Source organism: Hesperophylax consimilis, chromosome 4 (assembly GCF_061612785.1).
Source record: "Hesperophylax consimilis isolate HC1 chromosome 4, BYU_Hcon_1.0, whole genome shotgun sequence".
NCBI lineage: Eukaryota > Metazoa > Arthropoda > Insecta > Trichoptera > Limnephilidae > Hesperophylax > Hesperophylax consimilis.
In genome coordinates, this window is record NC_142839.1 from 26,603,596 (window position 1) to 26,620,896 (window position 17,301).

At 32.9% G+C, this 17,301-nt stretch overlaps 1 protein-coding gene across 1 annotated transcript in view; it reads right to left on the reverse strand.

The window, feature by feature from the left end:
* Nucleotides 1–601: 601 nt before the first annotated feature.
* Nucleotides 602–17,301, reverse strand: part of LOC149424476 (whirlin-like) — a 309,865-nt gene continuing 293,165 nt past the window's right edge. The window contains exons 10-13 of the mRNA XM_089631069.1: nt 13,064–13,215; nt 7,206–7,314; nt 1,597–1,707; nt 602–616 (exon numbers count right to left, since the gene is read on the reverse strand). Coding sequence (XP_089487195.1) covers nt 602–616; nt 1,597–1,707; nt 7,206–7,314; nt 13,064–13,215 — 387 coding nt within the window. The remainder of the gene's footprint in view (nt 617–1,596; nt 1,708–7,205; nt 7,315–13,063; nt 13,216–17,301) is intronic.

The window sequence follows — 17,301 nt, forward strand, 5'->3', positions numbered from 1 at the left end:
AAAATTAAAAAAAAAATAACTTATTTCATTGATGTCGCTATTCCAAATTCCTGTAATATTCAAAAATCTGTTAATGAAAAAATAAGAAAATACACAGATTTAGGAAAAGAGATAAAAATAATTTTGCATTTTCAGACTATAAAAATATTACTATTTGTTATTTCGGCTACTGGCATTATAGTTCACTCATTAAAAATTTAGGCGTATTAGTATTATTTTCTACCAAAAAAATTATATATAAAAATGCAAAAATCAGTCATTTTAAATACATGTAGAATAACGAAAGATTTTTTAAATATTTATACTGAGGGATCAGTAGGATTTATAGGTCCAATTAGAAGTTCTACCGAGCCGAACCCTCTGATATGAAAATATCTGGAGTCGGTGAATTATTTTCCCATTTGATCTCTGGTGATATGACGTATTGTTTTTGTATTATTTTGTATTTATTATACTTATATAATGCACTTGCGTAATGTGGATTGACTAGATGATCATTTGTGGAAAAGTGTGTGGAAGGGTTTAGTTTTTCCTATGGGGAAGATTTAACCCGGACATAAAATCAGAATTTATGAATGAACAAAATGAAATAATGTAATACTCATCCATACAAAAACTACAAAAAAGAGAAAAGACATAAAGAAAAGGTATTAATATCTGCTTTGAGTAAATAACCCGAATCAGAATATGAGATCAATATTTACTTTAAAATAAGTTTACAGATTATACATAAAATAATGTATGCGAAATAAAATGTTTGAAATTCTGGTTTATATTTAGTATGGAATTGAATTTGTTTCCAAGCCTGGCCTTCGGAGAGGGGAATTAATAAAATAGTTGGGTTTAGATGAATGAACAAAGAACAACTCGGGCTAAAATAAGTATACTGTGCATGTAATGGTTTATTTGATGACATGTATAAAAAATAGTACCTTCATACTGATTCACCCTTTTCATTAAAAATAATACCTTCATACCGATTCACCCTTTCATAAATATTTGATAAGTACAAAAAGTACTTGCATTGAGTTTTGTTTACATTATATATGTACTTACCTATATTTTTATTTATTATAATCTTTGATCTCGTGATAGAAAACAAACTCACGACCATAGTAAAAATATGATGCTTTTGAATTGTCGATGCGGATAGTCGATCTTTTTATTATTTGTAGGTATGTGTGTGTGTGTGTGTGTGTGTGTGTGTGTGTGTGTGTGTGTGTGTGTGTGTGTGTGTGTGTGTGTGTGTGTGTGTGTGTGTGTGTGTATGTATGTGTGTGTAATGTCCCTCTGCATCGAATGTCCCTCTGGATCTAATGTCCCATTAATTAAAGATTTATTTCGATTCTTATTGATAGCAATTTATTAACATATCATGACTGTTTCTAATCCAAATATATCAATCATTGTGTAAGGGCTCGTCTTTGTGACAGATAAAACTAAGTAGGTAAGATTGACACAGATTAGAGATGACACGGTAACCCGATAAATCAGAACAGTAACAAAACAAAACAGAATATATAACCCACTACAACATTGAGTATTTAGTTTTATGATATACAAAGCACAATAAAAAATAAGGAGTTGGTCACTCACCGCGTCATCATAGTTATTGGGGTGTAGGGCTGCAGTGCTCCCCTCGCGGGAGCCCCCGGGCGAAGAGTGGCGCCGCGAGCGGGAACCCTCCTCACCTTCACTGCAGTAGTCCTGAGGGATGGTCACACACACACGCACAGAGGGAGGTAGGAATTGATTCAAAACACAAGATGGAACAACGATTTGATATAAAACACGATGTAGAACAACAAACCCAGATTTGATTTAAATGACAAGGTGGAACAATATAACCCGAATTGATTCAAATCACACGACGGAACAATATGCCCCAATTTGATTCAAATGACAAGATGGAACAATATACATCAATTTGATTCAAATCACACGATGTAACAATATGCCACGATTTGATTTAAATCACACGACGGGACAATATGCCCCAATTTGATTCAAATGACAAGATGGAACAATATACACCGATTTGATTCAAATCACACGATGTAAAAATATGCCACGATTTGATTCATATCACAAGATGGAACAATATACCCAATTTGATTAAAATCACAAGATGGAACAATATACCCCGATTTCATTCAAATCACAAATTGGACAATACATACACCGATTTGAATATAGAACAAAAGAAACAAAAAAAAATCCCAGTTTAATTCAACATACCCCGTTTATGAACGCAACGATTTTTATTAGTATAAAGTGGAAGATATTTGAAATTGTTTGAGAAAATTAAGTTTGCGTAAAGTTTTTAAATGGGCAATCAAAAAAATAAAAAAGGAAAGTTAAAAAGCAAAATTAAATAAATATTTTCAAATTGGTAGAAGACGGAACAAACGGAGTTCATACATTCATGTAGGAAAAGAGAGGAAGGGAAAATAAAAATCCATTAGACACAAGTAAAAACATATTGTCAACATATTTTTATGACTAAAGTGGGGTAAGAAGTTTACTGAAACTGACCCTTGTGGTTTACGAAATTACCTACATAAATTTCTCTTACATTCTGTCATATAATATCTAGGTATACGTAGTGCCTACATAGTATCATATTTAGTGTGGAAATTTGCAAATTAGAGCTAACCGCAACCAGGCACATGTTGGGTCTAGAATTATAGAGTTCATAAATGTAAGTAGGTACCTAATGTAGTTACAATAATTTATTGTGACCTAAGTATATAAAATACCTCTAGTTTTGTGTAAAGTACAGTGCTTTAGTGAAGAAAGTGCGCCGGTTTGTTTTTCAGCATGCTTAAATCCATAATACTTTAAATTAATGTTTGAATTGTAATTTAAAGACATTATTTTACTTAAAATTAATGTTTGAATTGTAATTTGAAGACATCATTTTTTATTTTGAATAAATGTTTGAATTGTAATTTTAAGACATTATTTAGCTTTAACTTAATGTTTGAATTGTAATTTGAAGACGTCATTTTTTATTTTAAATTAACGTTTGAACTGTAATTTTGAGACATCAATTTTACTTTAAATTGATGTTTGAATTGTAATTTTAAGACATCAATTTTAACACTGCTTTAAGGAGAATTTTAACAACACATTTCACCCAAATAACGTTATGGAGTATGCGTGGAAAGAATATTTAATGTGTAATTTCAGACATATTTGAAATGTCATATTATGAATTAGTTTCTTTTAGATAAATATTATATGTGTAGTCGTAGGTATATTCATATTTCGTCGTCTTTAACAATAATTAACCTATCATACATGTTTTTTTTATTGTACCATGTGACGTCACTGTAATTATAGTTAATCGAAGGACAAATTAAATAAAATACCATATAAACATAATAAAATATAAATTGATGTAAAGGGAAACTGAAATATAGAAAAATCAGAAGAAACTGCATTTCCATCGACTGATTGAATTAATTTACGAAATTAATCGTTAACAAATTTGATTAATTTTAATTAATTTATCGACTAATTTAATTCACCAATGAAAACGTACTGCAATATAATATGAAGTTGGTTTGTCAATGCTGAGAAAATCGTTGTAATATTTTTTGATAGATTTTGTTCATGAATTACGTTCCAGTAGATTCGTGCGTAGATCTGCCTGATTGTGTCCAATAGTTTGGAAACGGATATTTGACCTTTGTAATGCATTAAAGGTCAGTTATGATAATAAGTTGATGCATATGTTCGTACCGTTTTTAATTTCCAATGCAAATATCTTTTGTAACGAGATATTTTTATATATTATCAAAAACACATTTAAACCATCTGTATTTGTAAAAATCGTGGGCCAAATGATATGAAGGGTCACGTAAAAAAAGTATTGCAAACATATCTTTTTTTAGAGCAACAAGTATATAATAAGTGTTTGACACTATTCGACAATTATTCGATCCATAGATAATAAAAAACAAATGGGGCATGAAACATTAATAATGTGAAAATGAGCGGACAAACGTGTCGCCAATATCATTCACCCATACTAATGCAAAATCGCATCTACACACATCGGAACCCCGACCTCATTTCTACCTACACACCAAACGCATAACTTTCATTGGCTCCGTCGCTTTGATAGTCCGTGCAGTTTGGTCGTAGCTCGCTTCTTTATCATTCTTCTTTATCAACGTTTAACGTTAGGAAACTATGCATCAACTCAATACATAAAAAGGGAAAATTTGTAGCAAGACGAGTCGAAAAGAAGATGGATTAAGTGAGATGGTATAGATTGCAACAGACAGAGAGGGTAAAAAAATTGTAATAGGAATTGATGTTTAGGGTCGAGCATCTAAGTAATAGTTTCAATAAATTAACTATTGTGAAATGAGGCATGCCGGTAACTAAATTATTAGTTCATTTGTTCTAGGTTCTAAGACCTAATCTATATTTCCAATTCATTTGATATTGATGATGCGACAATAAAACATGGAAATTTCTATATTTTATCTAATTTATTGAATGAATTAAGTTTTTACAGAAAGCAACACTTCAATCAATTCTTTTGAAGTATTTTTTTTTGCCTCGTACGAGCTTTTTTATGGCCTGGAGCTTTTATGAAATTCAGCTATCCTTATTTCATGGTTAGAGTATTCTGTCCACAAACCCACTCTACATAATTTTGATATGAGTGTGCGGAAGACTGTTACCCATATGGTGTTTTTCTAAAGCTATTTATACATGAATAGCATGCCTATACGTAACGCCTTTATACACAAGGAAAACATAACATATCACCCTATATTTTATTGTTATCTTAAGGTATTATTAGATTCAAGTCTAACCCTTTCTATCTTTATAATGACAGAGATAACGCGCAGGTCATGTCATGGATTTGCTACAATGGTCGAAATCTAATTTAGACCCATATACGAGGTAACCTCTAACTGCCAGTTCAACCATACTTTATTTGGGATTTAAACCGTTACGGAAGTTTAAATTTACGTTCGCTAACGGAGCTTACAGTGCATCAAATGATAAATCACAGCCTAATCCAACAGTGAACTGTAGTTTCTTGTTAACTAATGCCGGGTGAGTAACGCGCGTGCGACGTTGGTTAGGTTATTATTCAACGTAACGTCGACACTCATAAATTTTGATGGCGTTCTGATGCGCCGTTATCACTATTCTTAACTGTGTTGTTGCGGATAAAGTGAGCTTTAAAACCATTCACACCTTCTTCAAAGGTTGTATTTTTTCTTCCATGTCTTCCGTGATATTACAGTAGCAACCCTTTATACACAATTTAAAAAAAAAATGTTCGGGTTTTTGTTTAGAAAACAAAACTGACCGCCCGCATATGACCGGTACCAGTACGAACATGTGTTATTAAAGCTGTCAATAAATGAAAAAAACGGATTATCAAATACAAATCGCTTAATTTGTTGTATAAATGCATCATCTAGTTTTGGCAGTAACAAGTAATTTTCAAAGCAAGAAATAAGTTTTGCTTACATTATGCTTCCTCATACACTTACACTAATAATATGTGTATTTATAATTAAAAGTTTTGTAAACAGTAGTTAACCCCGCGTCCAAAAAGGTATGCTTTTAATTTTCCCTTATGTAATCAATCAATACCAACAAATCCTCATGATATTTTTAAGTAGGTACTGAAATACCTATCTACTTAATTATAAAGCATACATATACTTTTTTTTTAAAATTTCAAATAAGGAATAGACAATTCATTAAAAAAAATGTCACCATCTCGATGATAATTCTTTTTTTAAACTTTCTTCATTACCATAATATTGGTTATTTTGATTTGATACTCGTAATAGGAACTACGATCATCGGGTGGTATAAAAATGTAGTATGCACCATGGCTACCTAATTGAACCCAAACCGGAACTTACAAACAAATTTACAGAGAGATGAAATGCCAAATGGTCGAGTTAAGACAGGACTTTGCTATGTTCTATTTGGGATTTGAGATTTTTCTAGTATTTTAGTGATATTTTTGGGGTATTATGCCGTGTTGTGCTACCTTCTTCTTTAGACAAAGTTTCGGACAGCATTACAGTGTCCATCTTCACACATCTGCACTGATGATGGACACTGTAATGTAGTCCGAAACGTTAGTTAAAGGAGGAGATAGCGCAACACGGCATAAAACTTCAAAATAAATCACTATCCTTTTATTTGTCACCAAAGACAGCAAAATTATTGGTCTAGTGCGTGTGGCCTAACTGCAGAAACGTTCGGTTTAACGTTCAGGTTCTTAAGGCTGGCCGCATACATACGTTTTCCGTATTCGATTTCCGAATTCGTTTTCCGTATTCGGAATTCCGTGGAACTAGCGCAAACGTTCGTTTTTCTTCATTCGGAATGTATAAACGTCAGTACCAGTGTAGCCAACAAGGGCGATATATCGCCATTTAGGCTACTCAGAGCGAGAATCGGCGCCGAAAAAATCTAAAAGGCGACTGGTCGCCAATTAAGCTACTTCAAAAACATCAATTTTAAACATATCCCCAAATTCTCTAGCCACCCCCCCCCCCCCACGAAATTTTTATTTTCACGTAAAAACATCAATTTTAAACATGTCCCACCTAACAGCAAATTCGGCTACTTTACGCTACCTTATGTATGAGAAACGGCGATATTAGGTCAAGATCCGTTGGCAACACTGAATTACGAACGGAAATTTCCGTACGTTTGCGTCGGCACATACAAACTGTATGCAATAGCTGCGTTCCACATGACGTCATTAGGTTTTTTCCATTCGGTTTCTCCGAACGCGCCGGCTCGCATTCGGAACGTGCGTAAGTAATTTGTTCCGTTCGGAACTAAAACGAACGTGTGCGGCAGTTAATGTATTTTCTACTGATTCCGTGCATTCGGATGTCCGAATACGGAAAACGAATTCGGAAATCGAATACGAAAAACGTATGTATGCGGCCAGCCTAAATTCGTTTAATCTACTTCAAGGGAATACTGGAAACAAGATTTTATTTAGAAAGCACCATTATTAAATATTCCTTCTTTTAGCTAGCTTTATCTAGCGATTTCATAAAATAGTTGAATTTAAAAGTAGTTAAAGCTCACTTTGTCCGTTAACACTTCAGCAAACAAGCTCAGACAGAGAACGATGCAAAGAGATTGAATGATGTGTAAGCTGGTTAGAGGGTGCTGAAGGGTGCTGAGTTCACCTGTCCTTGTGGGGGGTGCTCCATGTCCCCATTGTGGGGGGCGGGCGAGGGCCCCACTGGAAGCGGGGCGCGCCCCGGCCCGGCCCCTGCGACCCTGGCTGCGCTTACCCTGGGGGCCCCAACACAACGATCAAATCAAAATAATTAAGGTTTTTTTTTCTACAATTAAGTGAAACCTCGATAATCCAAACTTTAGAAAACAATCGATTTACTTTTGTTAAATTAACCTTTCGATAAATTCTTATTTTTTACATAATTTAAATGTAAAAATTCTTACATACCTTTCGAGAAAATGTAAACATGATAGCGGAATGCTGTGTAATACTACTATACGATTTTTTTAGATGTCTCACGAGCTTAATGATGTAAATAACAGTTGATTTTGGTGATAGCAACATGGAAAACATTTCCCAAAACCTATTATTATTGCTATTTATTATTTATGGTTAGGCTGATTACATATTATATACGTGGACATTAGTCATTGAATTCCATATATTCGAACTTATTAGATCAGGGTATTCAATATATGGCAGTTGTCGATAATTTGTCATCGTTACCGAAGACGACCACAGATAGCTAACTAACAAAAAACATTTAACGTCGAATAAATTGAGCACTTAGTCGTTTCTGTCGTAACTGTTGTTTGTTAATTGGCGATCTGTAGTCATGCTCGGGAACGATAATTTACCAACATTATCGATAAAAAAACTTTGTCGATCAACTTTGCCAGTAGATACTCCGATAAAATAATTAAATAATATAACTTCAATTTAAGTAGTTCAGATTATCGAGGTTGCACTTTATTGTAATATTCTATTTAGTTATGAAGGCGAATAAGGTTCTTTGGCAATAACTGTGTGAAAGAGAGGTCAAAAGTATCACTTTTGAAAGTTGCCACGAATAAAATGATCTTAAATGTGTTATTGTATACATTCCACATTGTAATAACATTTATTTGCAGGGAAAATAAATACATTGACAAGATATATGAATACCGCACAAGAGTCCTAACTGCTCCCAACCGTCTGTAGCCAATGAGTCTATTACATCATTGGCATCCCCATTTGGGGTATGTTGTGAGGCTGAAGGTTATGGGGAGGGGAAGGAGATGAGGAAGAGAAAGATGGGATAGTACCTGGCTATTCAGATCTGGTCGCTAAACACGGCTGAAGTCATTTCAAGCAACGTTTTAATTCTGAATGGTGGTCTTACACTAGGGCAATATTGAGAGTATCTTCCAATATGGAACGTGCCGCAAGCCGCAAGTTAACTATATATTATTAATAAATAAATTGTGAAATAACACAAATTAATGAAAAAAAAATTCTTGCGCACACCGGCATTTGAACCTGCGACCTTTGGCTTGCTAGTCGAGAACTTTACCTCTCCACCACGGAGGCCGTGATAATCTTCTGATTTGTAGTACAAGATTATAGTGATAAGAACTGAGATGTACGAAGAGAATAATCGTCAGTTAAAGTCTCATAAAATTTACGCGGAACATCATAAATATTTAGCGCTTAGTTTAGCTTTCAAGCTTCTATATCCATATTGTTTCAGTTCAACTTTCCAAGAAAGTTATTCGAAGGTATTCGCAATACTAAAAACACGGTGCATTATCCTACATTACACCTGTAGCCAATCATTATTATCCATTCGAGTTGACAGTCCTCCCAAACAATTCAGGATTCACCTTATTATTGTTGGCCATTATAAAACTTGCACCAACTTTACTTTAACCTAAACAAGTCTGAAGAAGTCCTTGACATATATACCTATAGGTACCTTCCAATTTGAAAGATATAAACTTGATATTTAATTCCCAATTGTTTTGAAAAAGAAATTTTCATTTTACCTAATTATGCACAAAATATTTTTGATTAATTTATTTAATTTTACGCCCAGCCTGGACTTTCACATGTAGATTTTTTAATAAATATTCCTTTCATTCATTCACAGTTCTTTTGATTAAAATAATAAATAAAAGCATCGTTATTTCTCTTGATTTTTTAAAAAGTTATTATTTTTTTAAACATTCACTTCTTTCCAACCATACAAATTTTCTCTTCCGAACTGTGTTTTCTCGCCAACAATTTACCTGTCAAAACCAACGCTTTTGCTTTTTGTTTAGAATACATTAAATAATAGGAGTCATTAAAACATGAAGGAAAATATTACAAGAAAATCCGATTTGGTTACAATATTGTATTGTTTGTTATTACAACGTTTATGCAAATTAAATTTGAAAACGGAAAATCAAAAGATATATACGCGCAGCGGATATTTTATGGATAGTAAAATTTATTGTTTCCGCAATTTAACAATAAAAGTAGAAAGTAAATTTAATAATATTTCTTTGAAACATACATTCTTGAATTAAGAAATAATATAATCATACTTGCCTCAACATTTACAGATTCTCTAACACGTTCGATGTATTTTATAGCATGTTATTACTGCACGTTGATTGTTTGATCTTTCATTGATTCTCAGAAAATTGTAAGCAATTTGAACAAAGTTGTACACTAAAAAAAGCCGAAAAAACATTGAAGTGCTAAATCAAATTCAACCAGATGCAGATTTCACTTCAAATCATCGAAGAATGATTAAATACTAACTCGCTTCCTTATTGAAAACCAATTTCAAAAACACATTAAGGCAAAGCTTAGTGCTAAATCACTATTTTGATTAATCTTTACAACGAATTGGTGTACATTATGAAAACCAAAAAATATGCTTTAGATAAATTGAAGGTTTTCCTATCGTTTCGCTTGAGTAGAATAAAAATTAAAAAATAAGTAACTCAATAAAAAATATAAATGTAAACTACTAAAAAAAATATTTTTGATGACTTAAAAATAATTACTCAATAAAAAATATAAATGTAAACTAATGAATTTTTTTTTCAATAGAAATGTATGAACGTATAACGGAAACAACTTAAAAAAATACAGTATATTAGCTAAGATTATCTGTAACAGTTTCACTTGATTTACTTTTTTGCTTTCTTATAAAATTATTTAGATAATAAAATTTAAAAAATATAAATGTAAACTAATGATTTTTTTTTTCAATAGAAATTTCCGAACGCACAACGGAAACATTAAAAAAATACAGTATTATAGCTAAGAATATCTGTGACAGTTTACTTGATTAATTTTTTTGCTTTCTTATAAAATTATTTACATAATGAATAAAAACCAGTTTTGTGCTTGAAATTGAACGTTTCTAGACTATGTTTGTCAAGCGATTTCAATGCCTATTACCCACAGTATAAGGTACACCAAGAATATAAACGTTTTCGGCTTGTAGCTTCCTCTTAAGTGTACTTCTGATTACTAGAAAAATTCAAGCCTATGCAAAATATAATACTAATATTATTTGCATTGCTAATTTGAAGGACTTTGTGTGAGTTCCTTGTATACAAAAATATATTGAATTGATGTTTGCAATATGACAATGCATGGATATTCATAACGAAGTCTCAACAATTATGTTCAAAATTTGAACATATGTATATTTGGTTAAAAAAACATAGTATCACTCAGTGGAGGTAAATTTCTTATCAAAATGTATGCTGTCGGCGAATTTAGTAAGGAACGTAAGCTTGTATTCACTTAACCATAACAATCAGTGACAGATGATAGTAAAATGGCTATTTCAAATATTCAATACAAAAATTTCATAAAATCGATACACATTCTACCCTTAGATCTTGGATTAAAGGGATTCCCGCCTCGCTATCAACGTCAGCCAAAATAAATACGTACCTACATGTACCTAGATGATATTATATAACAGATACTTAAATGCATAAAACAATTGATGTATTAGTGTTAATTTATCGTTGACGTTGCATTTACTGATTAAAATCACCAAGTAATGATCAGCGGAACAAATTTTGCTTGTTTGAAGCCATTATTATTTACATGTGAATATCTGCCTAAGTGAATTCTAATGACAAAGGAGTTGGCTTTGGGAAGCTATCGTTTGTATGCAAATCACGTCTAATTTACTTCAACTAGTCCGAAAGCTGCACACGCTCGTCCGTACGAAGATCGGGACCGCTCGACACAGAACTACGTAATCACTTCAAATAGAAATTAACGTCATTTAAGAAAAACTTACTGGTAATTCATAAAATTTCGAAGTTAATTTCCGAAGTCAGTCAAAATTTTTCTGAATGTTCTTTAAAACTTTGAACTTTATAAAAAATAAATTAAATCAAAATTTATGAATTATTCGAATTCTGTAAAACAACTGACCCAAAGTGATTAATGGCTGACTAGTTTAAAAAAAAATTTAACGACTAGTAAAATAAGTAGAAAAAAATAGTACAATTATAGTGTTTTGTAGGTGTGAGTGATTTTAAATATTTTTTTCGTTTGATGCCTTTTTTATAAAGTTTCATTATTGATAATGTCTTTCTCGAGTGCCTCCGACTGCTTTAACCATTCACTACTGTATACCATAATTTTACTCACAAAAAGCTAAAAAATTCAGTATTATAGCTAAGAATATCTGTGACAGTTTCACTTGATTAATTAATTAATCGACTTTAATTCCCCTCTGAAACCCATTATGGTGCAGAGATATTGTGTTAAGTATTCCTCGAGCGTTCCCGACTTCTTCTATTATTTCTAAACACTCCTGGAACTAATGTCAACAAACTTATAAATTTTCAGCGATAACGGTTGACTACTTTTCGAGTTTTGCGAGCACAAACATACGCAGGCTGAATTTTGATATATTAAGATCAGAAACCAGTTAGAATTTAACTCAACCATTTGGAATGCATTTTTTAATATAAGACGTTGTCCTGCCACAAACCGCCTTCTACGTAGAGAAGATAAATTTGTGGTTATATGTATTTTTAATCGGTCGCCTCGATCCGTCGGTTTGCAGTCCGTCACGAGCCGATCCAGTACGCAACGGATCGGCTCGCTGAGAATGACCTCATTCGCAGTCGGTTGTTCTGAAGAGTGGTTGTGATTAAAAAAAATTCTCCCTAAATTTCCGAATGAGTTACTTAAGTACTGAATATTTATGTATATCCTAAGGGGGGTTAGTTTTAAGTTCTAGAGAATTTTAGTTGCCAGAAATCAAATAATTGAATCAGAACTTCAAGAATTTTGATAAAAAAAAACAAAAATTCCCTAGATTTTGAGCACTTACCCTTTTCCCTAAAAAATTTTTACCCTAGATCTAATGTTTCTGTGTGAGATGTTTACCGCTCGAATATTCAAATGTGTGTGTGTTGTCGTCGGTGGACAGATCTGCCGAGCAAATGCGAGTGTGAATTCTGAGCTTTATTTAAAGAACAAATGTAACTTATTTAATATGTACTCCGTTTTCCGCTGTATTGTCAAACAATGTTACCGTGACTTTGCCTTTGAAAGGGGAAACAACGTATACGTGTATTATTAAACATACCTATTATAGTAAACAGATTTAAAAAAATAAAATTCTTCGAAAGCTGAACTGAAAAATATGATTCTCTCATACGAATACGATAATATAACGAAACAAATCAATTTGTGGATTTACTTCTTTTTACAGTATTGTGTAGAACGTGATCTAAAACCAGTTGGTAATTTCAGGTTGTTGCCGAAATGATTTTTCGTGTTTTCTGATGGGGAATATACTATCTTAAGCTTCATAAATATTCTTAGAAAAGCATTCAGAAAACGTAATTTCAAAAATCATATAGTTACGTTACAGTCTCAGAACTCAGAAGGCGATATCTGTTCTGAGATGGGTAAAATACATAAAGAAAGCTTTAGGGATAGTTTCTTAGGGATTTCAGTAAGTGCTGGGAGGGGGGGTTAGTGCGCACCGTACGGCGGATGCCTCACCTGCCCGTGTGGTCGGTCCCGGGTGGGAGTCCCACGCCGGAATCCTCGCTGGGGGAGCGCACGTCGGCGGGCCCTGGGCCCCCTGTGCCCCCCGCGGCCCCCATGGCACCCATGGCCCCCACGGCCGCTGCTGCCTCCGCCTCGCTACCCTCCTGGGCTCGCGAAAACAATCAACGTCATTTACCACACTGCGCAATATATCCCTTAGAGACCCAACAGAGGCCTTCCGAAGGCCTCCGATAGGCGCAAAATGCCACAAAGGGACCTAAACATAATCTCTCAAAAGCCTTCTTGTGACCTTCTGAAGGCCTCTCAAAGGCTTAAAAGACCTAGCTGACACTGAAAAATGATTTCTTCTCGATGAGAACTTCTGAAAACCTTTTTAACGCTTTTTAAAAAGCTCTTGTACCTTTTCGAAAACTTCCTAAGGATCTCTTATAAACTTCCGATGACATTTGTAAGATCGACCTGCCTACAATTATCAAAAGGTCTTACAGAGACCATCTAGAGGCCTCCAAAAGACCTCACAGAGATATTTATAAGTCCCTGTAATTACTTAAAAGAACCTGAGAGATATCTCTTACAGATATTCCTGAGCACTCGCCAAGACTCACAAGACTTTCGAGGAACCTATTATCTAAAGGATATCTTAGAACTTCAGCAGAGACTTCATTAAGACCTCATATGAACCTTTTCAAGTCCTTACTGAAATTCTTAAGAAATCGTGCTTTGTAAGGTTTTTGGAATGAAGACTTTATAAAAACAGAGTGCAACAGTTATCAAACTCATCATTGGTGCGGTGAATTAGCTTACACAATACTTACGCAATTTAAGAATATGTCTTTTCCTATTTTATATAGCTTTTTTCTTATATTCAAAATAGAGAAATCTATTTTTTGACAAATATTGAATACAATCGCCTCCACTTCCACTTAAATCAATAGTGTGGAAAGGCACGTAGAGGCTTCCATTATATCTTAGTTTTAATACATTGAGCTAACTTTTTAGAAATAATTGGACAACGTCAAAATAAATCTATATATAACATCATATGTTATCTCATTTTCACGAAGAAAAACGTCGGAACGTCAGCAATAAATATATCACAAATAAAACACCCTTTTTTTGGTTAATAGACCAATATTTTTGCCGAGTGCTATAGTACCTAGCTAGCGAGGTATGTATTAGGTAGGTACCTATGCCTTTTCCAGTAAACCACTTTTTAAAATGCAATTTATTAATTAATTGTGAAAGTGCCGGACTTACGATGGATGTGACTCATATTATGAATACTGGAATGTTTTTCAAAAATCTATATTCGTTGCCTACACATAAAATTGTCAAATTTTGAAATTTTTTTATAATTGTTTAAAGTGGTTAGTACTTTGATTACTTATTTAGTTTACTAATTACTATAAATTAATGAAAAAATATGGTCTAACGAGAAAGAGTTATGACAACTACAGGGTAATTTAGAAAATAAGGTTGTGGTATAGGTGATAGTTTCTTCAGTCTGTCGATAAGTCCGGCACGAACATAGGAATATTTAATTATTTTATGATAAATAATCTTATATGATCAATGTTTGATTTCAGATACTTACACAAAGTCTAATTTTATGGACATGCTCATATTATATTTATGAAATCATTTAATATTGTAAAACATAATTTCTACAGAAGATAAGTGTGATGTCCACTCCTAGAAAATGATGATACCTAAATCTTTAAAAAGAAGTTTCTAAAAAGTTTCAAAAAATCTATTTGATACTTTTAAAGGAAAGGTTAATGCTGGAAAGGCTGTTATACAACTACATAGATAATATGAAATGTTTTTAATTCCAAACCACTCGATAAAAGATTACCACAATTCCTTTTTTGAAGATATTTAACATTTTAAAGGTTTCATTGTGCGCCTTTACAATGTTAAATAATGTTGAACCTCAAAAGGTGTGCCGACATCGAATAGTTTAGAAAATACATAGAAAAGTAATTTTATGGAAGTATGTTTCTACATCGATATAGAAAAGATAGTTATATTATGTTGATAGAATGAGTATTTTTACTTGCAGAAATCCATTACTACTAATAATATTTTACAGCAAACTTTGTAAAAAAACTAAAGTTGTTTTTAAAAAGTTTTTATAATATGGGTTACGTATTTTCTGAAGAATAGCAAAAAGATCTACAAAAATTGAGAAGAGATATTAATAAGAAAAATGTATCAAATTACTTTTGAAAAATGGCACATGCTTAGGGTGATCGAATTTACGAAACCAATGTGTGTGATCTCGCCAAAACTTTAGTTTTTGAATGGATCGCATAATTTAATATCGAGTCTATTTTTGGTCACACGAGTTTCAGTATCAACCCTTAAAAGTGTATGAGCCACTCAAAAGCATGATTAAATTTGAGAAAATTCTTACACAAGTTAGCTTTTTTTAGTGGACAAAAATTTACATGAACCAAAGGTACACACTTTTAATTAGTTAATGCATTATTAATTAAAAGTGAGTGTTAGTGGTTACATGTACGTGAAGGAAGAAAATTGCGTGTCGAGACAGAGAACGTTGTGCGATTTATTCTTTCTGAGAGATTCTACGAAATATTTAAATTACACGTAATATTCAATTTTGATTTACTTTCGTATGAACGAAATTCTTAGATGAATTATTAAGATGATCAAAGCGTTTGACTTGCGCATATATCTTTATCTCAATAAATCAACGAAGTAATGATCCAAAAAATATATATTTATAACGTTTTTACTTTTGAGCCATGTAACACTAATTAATATTTAATTATTTTTGTAATATCATCATTTTGAAAAAAAAAACTAAAAACTGAATATTTTTCACGAGAAAGCGAGGATATCAAATATTTTTCTACATATGTTTCTCGTAAGCTTTTATTCGATTTAAATTGAATATGTAAAAATTGGTTGTGTGTTGTAATCTTTTGTTACAAATTGAGAATCTGTATTACGTCGAAAATTTTATAAGTTGATGTTTTCTGGTTCATTTTTGACTTCTCTGAAAAGAAATCTGAACTATTCATTCAATGAAAAAAATTCGTCATAGTAATTTAGTAGGAATTCAAACCGTCAACCTGTCGGTGCTGATAGCATTAAAGTGTGTGTCAAATCGAAATGCAGTACAAAGGTGAAGAACAAAAAAAAAACAAACTTAATAAAATAGGAAAAATGTGGAAAGGGAAAAACGGAGGTGTTTCAAAAAATAAATAAAAATACGTGATTACAGTGACGTAACAAAATCATTTCACATTGGTGCGCTTTAAACTTTTGTTATCTTACAATAATTTGGTTAGTTATAATTTGTTTTATTCTGTTACGCCACGGGTATGAGGGATTCCAGTCCAATTTCATTTTTTTTTAAAGCAACTTTTAAGATTTTTTTACTCGTAAAAATAGTCATGATTTGCGCTTTTAGGCGTCCCCATGACGTCATCTGATTTTGCATCAGATGACGTCACCATAGTTGTCAAAGTACTCGTGATAGGGTCTGCATCGGGTTTAGATGACGTCCGAGCTAAGCCACGCCGCTTAGACACTTTCAATAATCGATTTATCAATTTGACTTTATTATTTATTACAATAAAACTTATGTATTCGGAATCGGCGTTTGCTGTTTCGAAGTCACGACTATTCACACTGGAATTCCTCATTGTAAGATTGGCAGACTGTAAGATTGGCAGACTGTAATATTGGCAGACTGTAAGTTTGGCAGATTGTGAAAAGCGTAACTTACCGGCGCTTGCAGATCATGCATGGTTGATGACATCATCATGTGGTGGTGATGGTGTAGGTGATTGTTCTCCGTGACTCCTTTTCTCTGAGGCCGTTAAGGGCGTGTGAAGAAATTAAAACAAAGAAGCGCATTCAATCAACAACTGGCGTAAAGACGGAAATTCACTGAAAGCTGTGCATTGGTAGCAATAATATATAGATAGGCATATTCCACTACGTAATGGACTTTAATAGTTCTTAAACTAGATCAAATACCGACGTGCTGTTTTGATCAAGAATGAGGAATACAGTAAATTTTATAAGGCTCGGGATAAAAATAAAATAGTTTTTAAATTTTTTTAATCATGCCGCAACCACCCAACTTTAAGATGTAACTGGCGGGAATCCAAATTACTTGTCAATGTCATTTTCCGATGACCTCCCGGAGGTACATATGACGTCATTAATAATAAAGTAAGGATTTATTAGACATG